The 11,898-nt window shown below is 33.8% G+C and overlaps 1 protein-coding gene and 1 pseudogene across 5 annotated transcripts in view; one reads left to right on the top strand and one right to left on the bottom strand.

The window, feature by feature from the left end:
- The first annotated feature begins 1,879 nt into the window (after window positions 1–1,879).
- LOC147828928 (PEST proteolytic signal-containing nuclear protein pseudogene) lies at window positions 1,880–5,013 on the top strand (annotated as a pseudogene). Its single transcript, XR_015449941.1, has one exon. The product of XR_015449941.1 is annotated as a PEST proteolytic signal-containing nuclear protein pseudogene (transcript).
- Window positions 5,014–6,033: 1,020 nt separating this feature from the next.
- Phip (PHIP subunit of CUL4-Ring ligase complex) overlaps window positions 6,034–11,898 on the bottom strand; it is a 105,147-nt gene continuing 99,282 nt past the window's right edge. For all 4 annotated transcript variants that reach the window (XM_087207748.1, XM_087207750.1, XM_087207749.1 and 1 more), the window contains one exon: window positions 6,034–11,355. In XM_087207748.1, the coding sequence (XP_087063874.1) occupies window positions 10,715–11,355 (641 nt within the window). In that variant the 3' untranslated portion in view covers window positions 6,034–10,714. The remainder of the gene's footprint in view (window positions 11,356–11,898) is intronic.

The raw sequence follows: 11,898 nt of genomic DNA, 5'->3' as shown, positions 1-11,898 counted from the left end.
TGACCTAACTGTTTTCCGAAAGTCCCACTTCTGAACACATGAGACTTTGGGAGACATTTTACATCTGAACCATACCATTTCTCAGAAAAAGACATACAAATGGCCAACAAATATGTGAATAAAATGTTAAATTTCATTAGAGAAATGCAAATCAAAGCCTCCGTGAGATATCATCTCCCCCCACTTAGAATGGTTCTTATGAAAAAGATGAGAAATAACCAGGCACAGTCATGGGCACCTGTAATTCCACATACTTGGGAGGCTGAGGGAGAACTGCAGGTTTCAGAAGAGTCTAAGCAATTTAGTGAGACCTTGTCTCAAAACAAAGAAATTTTTTAAAAAGGGCTAGAGATGTAGCTCAGTGGTAGAGCATACCTGGGTTCAATTCCCCATGCCAACAAACAAAAAACTAACCAACCAAACAAATAAATAAACAAATAAATGAATGCTGGCCAGGACATAGATAAACACTTTTAGTGGGAATGAAAATTAGTATGGTCATTATGGAAAAGAGTAGGGAAATTTCTTCAAAAACTAAAAATAGAACTACCATATATGACCCAGCAATTCCACGACTAGGTGTATAACTAAAGGAAATGAGACTGTTGCACCTAAAATGTACCTGCAATCAATACTTACTGCAGCATTATTCACAACAGCCAAATTAATCAATAAATCAATCCGGATGCCCATCAATGAAAGAAGAAAATATGGTATATTTACACAATAGAATACTACTATCCTAATAAAGAACGAAATCCTGTCATTTGCGGAAAAAATGGGCTGAACTGGAGATGATCATTACGTTGAGTGAAATTAGCCAGACACAGAAAAATACCACATTCTTACTCATTTTTGGAAACCAGTAGGATAACCCTGGAGAAATTTAGAATGGAACAGTAATCACTAGAAATGAGGAAGAGTCTGAGGGGGGCAAGTTATGAGAGTTTTAGGGACTGGGAAGGGTGCTGGTTGGGAGCTGAGAATGGGGGGAGAGCATGAGGGACATGATAAACACACGATATATGCATGTATGGAAATATCACAGAAATCCATTAATTTCTATAATTATAATAGCTATATATTTTTTCTGTATTAAGTATAGAGTATAACACTAGCCTATTGAAAAAAATTTAAATGAAGACTGCATTTGCTTTCTCAATAAGGGACTAATTGCAATACTAGTGAGCTTTCCCTTCAACAAAAGTATTTATGTATGATTAAGTTAAATTCCTTTCAGTTTTCTCACTGAAACAAGTTGGTTTCTCTGGGTTAAAATTTGTAATTAACATAGCTGAGAAACACCAATAGTGATAAGAGAAAAACACTATTCAGGAAAATAAACTCTGACTGGGTGTGGTGGTACATGCCTGTAAATCCCAGCTCTTGGGAGGCTGAGGCAGGAGGATTGCAGAGTTTGAGGCCAGTCTGGGGTTCATAGTGAGTAAGTACAAGGCCAATCTGAACTAGTGAGTAGTGAGGCCTCCTATCAAAAACAAGTTCCCCCGCCCCAGGGGCAGAGTTTCATTCTAATGTGCCAATGTTAGAAAGTACAAAAAGCGTCACTATCTGTAAGTGGAATTAGAAACTATAAAGTGAGATAAAAATTTGGCAAAGCATTCTGTGCTTTGATGCACTTACAAGAAGTGTGTGAAGGGGGCCAGGGATTTAGCTCAGTGCTTTCGCAGCCTGCTGCACAAGCCCAAGGTCCCGAGTTCGAGCCCCGGTACCAAAAAAAGTGTGTGAGGGGCGCAGGTAGGGAAAACTGGTGAAATCTTTACTGGCAAGTACTATGTCAAGACAAAACTAGAATTTGGGTATTAAAAGAATAAATTGTGGGGGACATGGCTGTAGGGGGGTCCCCTCCGGAGCAGGGAAAATGCTGGACTGAAAAGCAGGAGAGGAGAAGCCTGAGTAGCCAAGGTGAGCTGGAGCTGCCGAAGTAATGGAGGGGAAAGTTCCAGTCGCAGCGCTGAGAAGCGATCAGCTGAAGAAGCAGCTGCAGACCTCCCAACAAAACCTACAAAGATCTCCAAGTTTGGATTTGCCACAGGTAGTCAGAAAACAAAGCATCAGCTATATCCATCAAACTTGGATCAAGTAAGCCTAAAGAAACTCTTCCAACTCTTGCTCCAAAAACCCTTTCCGGTAGCACCAGCTTTTATTGAAGTCTTTTTTTTTTTTTCTTTTGGTACCGGGGATCGAACTCGGGTCCTTGAGCTTGCTCAGCAGGCGGCGAAACCACTGAGCTAAATCCCGGGCCCCTAACTTTTAAAGAAGATTAAGACAGTGAACCAGAGGAAATGCCTCCAGAAGCAAAGATGAGGATGAAGAAGATTGGAAGGGATACATCAACATCAGCCGGACCAACCTCTTTCAATAAAGGAAAGCATGGGTTTTCTGATAACCAGAAGCTATGGGAACGAAAGGTAAAATCTCATCTTGGAAATCATGATCAAGACAATTAAATGATGTGTTTTGAATTGGGGTGTGGGGTGGGTGTAGAGTTAAAAGGAACAGTTTCCTTTTTAAAAATGGTATAAGGCTATCTTTGGAGCCGCTTTTTCTTTTCCTTTTTCAGTTTTTTTTAAAAGATTGAGTGGTACATTAATGAGAGTTTGAATTTAGAGGTAATTTATGTTTTATATACAGATTTCAAGACATCTGCTAATTTTGTAGTTTCATGTGATTAGTTCCCAAAGGTTACAGATAATAAAGAAATCAGAAACGGTACCTTTTTAAGAACTGCATATTTTTTTAGACACAATTATTAGCACATTAAGAGGGAAGCAAAAAATAACTATTTAAAATTGTCAGCAGTTACTGCTAAATTAACTCCCTCATTACCTAACCTGACTGTCTGGTTCCCAGGAACAGCCTTATAGAGAAAGGGGAAGTATTGTATTGAAAGGAAAATGTGCTGGACTATTGACCGAAAGTAAATTTAGATAAAATTAAAAGTTTTTTTCCTTATGGGCATTTGTTTTGTTATCATATTATTAGGTATTGCATTGCTATCAGTGGATACAGATGCTTAGCTCTTTTACTAAAAATAATTAAAAAAAAATTTCTATGTGAAGTATCCTATTTGAAATAGCCCATTTCACTTTAATGGTCTTGTCTACCTTTATTAGTCTTCAAAGAACAGCCATTTTGTTACCAAAGTAAATCAATATTTTGAATGTGCTTCTCTTGAATTTTGTTTATTAGCTAATTCTTCCAAGCATTTCCACCAGAACTTGAGGCAAATCATAAGGAAGCTGTTTCTTTTAAAATAAAAACCACCAACCAAAAATTTAAGTGTACATACTGTTTAAGTATTTGGCTGGTTTTTATTTTTTAAAAGGTATAACCCCCCCCCCCCCAAAATTAACATTGTAGAAGATGGAAGACAATAAGATGCATTTTCTGTAACTTTGTCTACACATTTACATTACTAAGTTGTTAAATCCAATTTGAACTGAACTCACTGCAGGGTTTATTAGAACAATTATACGGTTTAAGTATAGACATACTTCTCAGTGGCCTGGGCATATTGTAGGTACTGAAAATGAAAGAAAATGCATCTTCAAACACATTTCATAGAATTGCTCATCACATATACTATTACATTTGTGTACTATAGGGTGTTTTGTATTTTTGTATTGTATATGGACTTTTAAAAAGTGACAGTTAAACACATCTTTGAAAGCATAGTCACAGACAAAAAAAAATGATAGTGACTTCCTTCCGAATGCCTACAATGTTAAATTTTTAGGCAGCTTCAGGCTATCTTATTGGTGGTAGTTACTTGCTGATCTTTTAAAATAGTAACTCCAGAGAAGAAACCTGTGCATATGCCTAATAAGTTGTTCTTTTACATTAAGTTTAGATTAATCCCCAAGTAAAACAATGGAAATGTATATAGAACTGTTAGTTCTTACATGATTTAATTATACCAAGACACATGAATTTAACTTTTATGTAGGCAAACTTCATTTTTGTTCATTTTACTGTTTGTTAAAATAACATCCCTCTCCTACATACTCTTTTCTTGACCCAAATGAAATACTAATCTAAGGTCAAGATGAGAGAAACGACTGAGATGAATGTCTTTACTAAAATAACCAATAAATTTTGTCAAACTCAAAAAAAAAAAAAAAGGAATAAATTGTGGGGTGGGGATGCAGCTCAGTGGCACAAGGCCCTACATTCAGTCATCAGGGGAAAAAATAAACTTTCAAAAGGGAGACCGAGTTGCTTTTTAACTTCTATATGATCTACTCTGGCAGATTCTATACTGCATTGTTTTTATTCAAGTCTGTGATTATTAAAAACAAAGCCAAGACAACAAAAAAGTGCAGCGTTATTTACTACAGCTATCTTTGAGATTTCCCAGTGTCCCTGGAAAATGACAATCTTGACTACTGCTTTATCAAATATTTCACATCAACTCCCAAGTTGACAGCAATACACCATAGTACAATCAAACCATGGTCATATGTCACAGCTTGCCTGGAAGTTCCACATTAAAAGGCAAATTTTATTTCTGGACTGAATAGAAAAAGCAAGTTAGAGCTTTGAGTACTGGGACAGTACACAGATGAGATAAAATCATAGGATATTTAAATCAAATTTTACCTTATTGATAATCCAATCAACTGGTAAGTCCATTCCACCATTCTTTCCTTCCAAATAGTAGTCAATGTATAGTCAATGTGTCAAATGCAGTTACAAAGTAATATATTTCAAGGTTCAGAGGTTTTGTGCTTTGGTCTTTAATGTTACTGTAAATACTGGGGAAATTGAATTATAAAGCTGATGTTGTAACAAAATCAGTAAAAAGTGGATGCTGAAAATGAATTCTTGGCAGTTTCCACTAGGTATATGCTAGGTATTAGGTAAGAGCACATTTTAGGAAGAAAAAAGGTACCTGAGAATTGTCACCTGCTTTCTTCAAATTAAAAATTCATACAGAATCATTTAAACAAAACTTTTTAGGGAGAAATGACCATTAATAGCATAAAATTAATTACTGCCTATGTGCTTAATTTGAATTCTTACAGATTCATAGTATGAATATACTATATACTTATATTCATACTAGTATGAATATTCATAGTATATTCTTCAGATTAAAATTGAATATTCCTAGGAAGTTAATAAAAATGCTAATTTGATATTTCTAGGGAAATATCACTTTATAGATCTCAGTATCTGTACAACTGCTTAACAAGTAGGATTGTCTATTTAACTTTTCCCAGAAATTTTATTGAAAGTATTTTTGCAGAATGTTTGTTATCTTTTACAAAAATATCTGAATGCTGAAATATTTATCACTTAGTAACAAGTCAATAGAATTGTTTTAAGTGGACACAAAAAAGCAACTGTTTTTAAACTTCAGCCATTTCCTAATTAAATGAGTATTCAAAAATCTCTTCATAGTAATTTTTACCTTTTTGCTAGTGTCTTGATCATTTTATCATTGCTGAGTCTTAATATCTGACACCAACAAATGAGAGATTTTTGACTCAATTTTAGAAGTTTCAGTCCATTTTTGGCAGGCTTAAATACAGATGCCACCGCGTGGCAGAAAGGCCTGGGCTGAAGCTGCTTATGTCATGGCAGCCAGAGAGAACTAGCTAGGGAGATACATCTTTCCAGGCCAAACCCACACCCGCAATGACCCATCTCATCTGACACCTCACCTAAGGCAAACCAGCACCCCCATAATCCAATCACCTTACAAAAAGCTACTCCCCCAACTGAGCACATGAGGCAAGGGGTGAGGTGGGGGGTTGGTCCAGATATAAACCATAACAGATAGGGCATTGGAAACTGTTTTTGGTACTGGGGATCGAACTCGGGTCCTTGTGCTTGCGCAGCAAGTGGCGAAACCACTGAGCTAAATCCCCAGCCCTGGAAACTCTTAATGAACCTGTATTTACCTAATGACTTCTGCTACACAACTATTTTGGTAAATTGCCTGTTGAAATTATGTACCAAGTGTTTTATGTTTAAAATAGTAAATAAAATGAGTCTTTACAAAATAGCTTAGAAAAACAAGTTTTCTATTTATTTAAAAATAAGTTTATAGTTACTACATTGCAGGGACAGAAATTCTTACACATACATTCTAGTTTGTATAAAAGGATTCAAAGAATTATGCATCAAAACTAACATAGAAAGTGTCCACGTAACAGTAAAGAAAGGTCCAATCAGTATGTACAAAAAGAAAGGGCACTGCTATTGTGGTGTGAGACTGCTGTTCATAACTTGATATCCAGGTCTGGAAGGAAAACCAAAAACCTCAATAAAGCTAAGTCATTAATTTGCTTTTAACTTTGTGTTATCATATACAACAGAATCGCTTGTGTTTAACATTACCTTCTGTACAAAATAAACAATTTTAATTTGAAAATGTGTCAGTTTCAACTTCAACCCTCTAGGTCAGTTACTTAAAAATTGAGCTACATTCTACACATGTCTAAATATCCTGTGACAGGATTTAAGAGTTTTCTAAAAGATCTCTTTATAAGACCTGTCTTCTTACAGTTTGAATATGGTCCAAAAATGTAACTGTTTTCTCATTTTATAGTGTATTGCTGTGAAAAATCAACACACATTCTTGAAAGTAACGACAATGTGTGTATACTACATACCATCTTCAAGCTATTTTGTTAGCTCCTTGACTGTAGAAACTCAGCCACACACTATTATGTATTTGGTTTGTGCCATATAAGGTTAATTTCCTGATCAATTTTATCTGCATTAGAAAAGTATTTCCAAACAGCTATCAAAACTAAAAATATATATTTATAGCTCAGATTTTTCTAGTCACTTTTACTCTAGTGTGTACAAGGTCTATCACTGGAGCACACTTAAGTAGTACTTGAGTCTTCTGACTCAACTTCTGATTTTGCAACCTCTTCCTAGGTGCTGCACATAGTTCAAAATGACTTCATTTGGAATGCTAATTATAATGAACAAAAATAGTTTCTTAGTGTGTATTAATTTTAGCTCAGATCACTTGGAAGTTAGAGGTACTAAGGGGAAGTGCAAGGATGGAAGTGAGAAATTGTATACTTTTCCAATTTTAACAGGAAGATAAATCCTCACCTACATTTAACTAACCCACTGCTCAACTTGTTAGAAATATTGTCTAAATAAGTCAGAGGGTAACACATCAGAAAATAAAAGTAATTCTATTGTGACTTAAAATCATACCTCCTCAATACAAGGTGAACATTTATAGCCCTTTTAAATCACTGAAATATCTTGGTCCTTTCAACCTATTCAAACAAATTTCAGGCGAACCAAAACATTCATAATGTTTTCTTTATATAGAAAACAGAAAATCCAAATTGCTTCCAGCTTACATTTGAGAAATATACAGGTAGCTATGTGTGTATAAAATGGAATGTCAGAATTAAACACTGCTAAATGGAGGGACTGATTTGTAACATTAATCATTTTATAATATGTAATTGCCACTAACATCACACAAAATGTTAACTCAATACACTTAAGATATTTGATTAATCTACTATATTCCAGACAAGGGACAGCTATAGAGGCTGAATGAGGGTCTTTTCTCTGTTCACTGTATCTTATGTAGTTAATTTCCAAAAGATACTATATTCAGTCAATTCCATGTAATCTGATGTGATCTAATTAAGCTCACAAACACTCTGGTTATTCTAATTATATGTAAGGAGAAAGACAGTTTTAATAATGACACCAAAGAGTCTTTTGTAGAGAATCTGTGCATTAGAAACAATGCCAATACATCTTAAAATCATAAATATACACAGAAAATAGTTCAACACTGTAACAGCAGACTGCAAAAGATAAAATTTTAAGAAGCTATCTACTGCCAAAGGTTCTCAGACTGTAATTAAACTACCCAGTGACAAAGTTTAAATCTTGTAAGATTCACCTGGGGCTCGAGAATGTTGGGATAGAGAGAACATTAGGGTTGGGGACTTAAGAAATATGTAAAATCTTTCTACATTCCATGCAAGTAACAAATATTTCTGAAACTCTGAATAAACTTGAGTTTTTTACTGCTCATCTAAGACAAGTGCCAGTATTTTCTCTGCCCTTACATACATGATGTTACTATTTTAAAAAGATAATGGTAAAACAAAACAAAAATATGGTGAATTAAATTTCTTAATTCAACTTTTGTAACATATAGAAGCTAAATTATAAAAATATAAAATCTAAATATATCTGGTATTACTAATACATTTTTAAGTTTTTCAGTTACAAATAATATGATCCAAGTCATTTTGCTTTACTAAGAAACCAGTGTCTGAAAATTTCCAAATATGGTAATATATAGTGTCTTCAGAACATTTACATGAGATAGGAAAGATGGCAAATACTCATTTCTGTGCTCCAGAGTTGGAACCCACACACACCACACTAGAGGTTCTGCACTCAGACTGTATGCTCTTCCTTCTGTACACACCTTAAAAACTATACATTTTTTTTACAAAAATGAATTTTATAGTCTATTAATTTTTTTCTAGCACAATGCAGATAACATCAGGAAATTACGTATTTCAAATAGATTGCCTTAAAAGCAACTATTTACTTTGTTTCAAATTTCAAACATACACACTATTATTTTCAATAATGGTGTAACTGAGACTCATTTTTCTATACAACCAAGCCATCCATTTCTGCATTATGAAGTTTAACTACTGAATTTTAATTATATAGTTAAATATATTTGTTAGAAAAAAATAAATATACAAAAAACCTGAAAAATTTCAAATTATTTTTTCAACTGGAAAATCACAGCAATCCAGTCGATCTGGAAAATGGTTTACTTAATTTCACAGGAGGATTTCTGTACAAATTTAGTTACAAACGATCTAAAAAGCCCAAATGCATCACTTTTCATTCTTCTTCAAGACAGTTAAATGATAGTTAACATCCTATCTGAAAGGAGTAAAGAAATAATTATGTAATATATTTTGTCACGGTTCAATTAAAGACTTTATTTTTCTACATCAGAGTCATGCTGATACATATTTTCTCCATTCTTGTTTTTTAAAAATGTAGTATCTGAAAATTTTGGTTACATTTTTGTACCATACCAGTCCTCAGAAAATACTACATTCTTTAAACTTTTAAAAAAATGGACAATAATTTTTAAACAATAGAAATGGTATTTATGTTGGGTTTTAAAGTATAAAATAACTAAGTGTACCATAAACAAATAAATAACTGCTTTCCTTTTCCATAGCAGTACATATAGCAATACATTCTCCTAAGTCATATAGTTATCATTTACAATAGACAACTTAAATTTTACTAATGATGCAAAAAATAATAGAATACAAGGCACAATCATTAAATGGAGTTTTCTTTAGGGTGTATATTGACATACCAGCGTGATAAGGATACCGTAAAAAGTGCAGAAAAACACAATGTGCAATGAGACCACCGTATAAAACATGATTGCATAAAAAGTGATTTGGCCTATTTTAACTTTTAATAATTGAAAATAACCAATCTTTCCCTTAAAATTAAAACTATAAAGTATGACATTTTAAAATTATTTTTATCTACCACTATCTAAAAAATCCTGAAAAAAGAATTTATACCTGGGTAACAGTATATAAGTATGTGTTTGTATATATATTTAATTATATCTATCAATATATACACATACACACACAGACACGTTTCTTTGTAAGCCGTTTTAGCCTATCAGATATGTCTAAAGTTTAGAAATGACATTAATCCAGATCAACAAGTAAACATCAAATCTCATACCTTTTTTCCTGTATTTTCCTTGAATCCTTTAACCACTTAAAACATTTTCTCTAAGACATCTCTGTCAAAGGACCCACCAGTGCATTATTTTCTACTCAGTACCCAAAGAAAAGATATATCTCAGCATAACTCTTTAATAATTTGCTCTTTAGAATAAATAGCCTTTCTAATATTGAAAAGTGTATGCTGTCCTGACAGTCAAAAACAGGCTCTCCACTGCACTGATTTTCAGTCTTTGGCACAATAAACAGAGATTGAGTGATTGATATAAGAATCAAGGTCTGAAAAATTAGACAGTCAAATGTTTTCCAATGTGGATATGTTTCCTTTTCATCAGTATATTTTCTCTTAAGTTTGGCAGAAGTGGAATAAAGCAAAAAGCCTCTTTGAGATAACTTTGTAGGTGAGCATTCTACAACTAAAAGTTTTTAGGATATTAAATGGTGAGAACTTTCTATTTACCTTTAGAGGAAACACATTTCTTAATTTACTGCTACTCTGTGTAACATGTCTTCCTAGGGGCATGACTTCTGTATCAATAAAAATGTACCTTGCTTGGTCAAAAATAATTTTTAACATGAAATGCTCTATCACTAGGAATACTATGTCCTTAAGAGTGTAGCAGAAATGTCTCTTCCATAAATAAATCAGGAATTCAATAGGTCCTCACTATCTTGTTTCAAACACTGAATGAAATGAATGTGGAAATGCATAACCTAAGGGCAATAAATAGCAAACATTTAAAATATATATGTATATATTTATATATATTCATTTAAAGAAGTGAAGTGTCTTCTAAGATTTTTCTTTTTTTTTTTTTTTGTAAGTCAAATCATAACGTTCCCTAATCCACCATAGCAGCAAGGAAGCAGAAGACTTAGATCTACTTACTCCTTAACTGTACCTGCTTTATAGATTTTGAAGTAAAATATTTTGGTTCAGGTTACCAACCAATTAAATTAGCTTTTGCTTTTTCAGTCAACTTTCGGACTCGCCCTCTACTAGAAGTTCCAAAAGTCAAAGAGGTGTCTTCAAACAACAACTGCCTTTGCTCCTCTTCAGAGTCATCCTCGTTATAGAAAGCTGTCCTTCGACCTTGGTTTCGAGTTCTCATGTGAGGTTCAGAGGCTTTGAGTGCTTCAAACTCTTCTTCTTCATCTATAATAGGATCATCTGTCTTTTTTCGGTTACTTCTCCTTAGTACTTTAACATTGGCAGGAACTAGGAGATCTGAATCTAGTTTTTGTGTTTTTATCTTCCTTTTGGGTTTTCTGCCTCCCCGACTCTTTTTCTGTAGCAAATCCTCCTTAACAATATTAGTTTCAGGCAGAAAATTGCCTGTTGAAGAAGGAATCACTTCATCTCGGTTGGAATGCAAATTATTCTGCTCTGTATTTTCTGATTTTGCATACTGTGGTTTTTTGGGCTTTCGTCCCCTTTTCTTGTGTATCACTTCACCACTAGTGGTATTCACATCTCCCTTGGGTTTTCTTCCAGGACCCCTCTTCACAAGTTTTGATGGCTGTCCTCCATGGCCATTTACTTGAATGGTTCCAGGTACAAGAGCATTGTTCTTATAATCTCCTAAAAGGGAAAAACAACACATTTACTATGTGGAACTCTTGTGTGACCCTCAAACTAGATACTGGAATATGTAATGACATAATTCAGTTTTGTTTTGTTACTAAAATAAGAAAAAGAACTGACCAAAGGGTAACAGAAAAAGATCCATAATAAAAGTTAGTAATGACCTCTGGAGAGAAACAAAATTCAGAGCAAATAACCTAAATTAATACTGTAATTGATGAAAGCTGAGATTAACAAAGGTATCTTTCACTTACTACCTTTACTATACATTCAAATGCATGAGTTTTGTTTGAACCATACAAAATGATGTTTATTTGCATAGTTTAACTCGTAAAAAGGGGTTTCCTTGTATTCCTTCAAGCAGTTCAATTATGAAAAATAATCTTATTACTCAAATTCAGGACTAATTCATAAATCTGGATAAATAAGCACATTATCCCTTGCTTTTTTCTAATCATTTAGTGAAGAGGGTGAATAAGAGATGATCAAGACAAAATTAATTCTCTTATTTGACACCCTTTTGAATGTATCTATGATAGA

Source organism: Heterocephalus glaber, unplaced genomic scaffold, assembly GCF_053883595.1.
Source record: "Heterocephalus glaber isolate CG9 unplaced genomic scaffold, H.glaber_assembly_v1.0 deba00000818, whole genome shotgun sequence".
Lineage (NCBI taxonomy): Eukaryota > Metazoa > Chordata > Mammalia > Rodentia > Bathyergidae > Heterocephalus > Heterocephalus glaber.
This window is presented reverse-complemented; position numbering and strand designations above follow the sequence as displayed.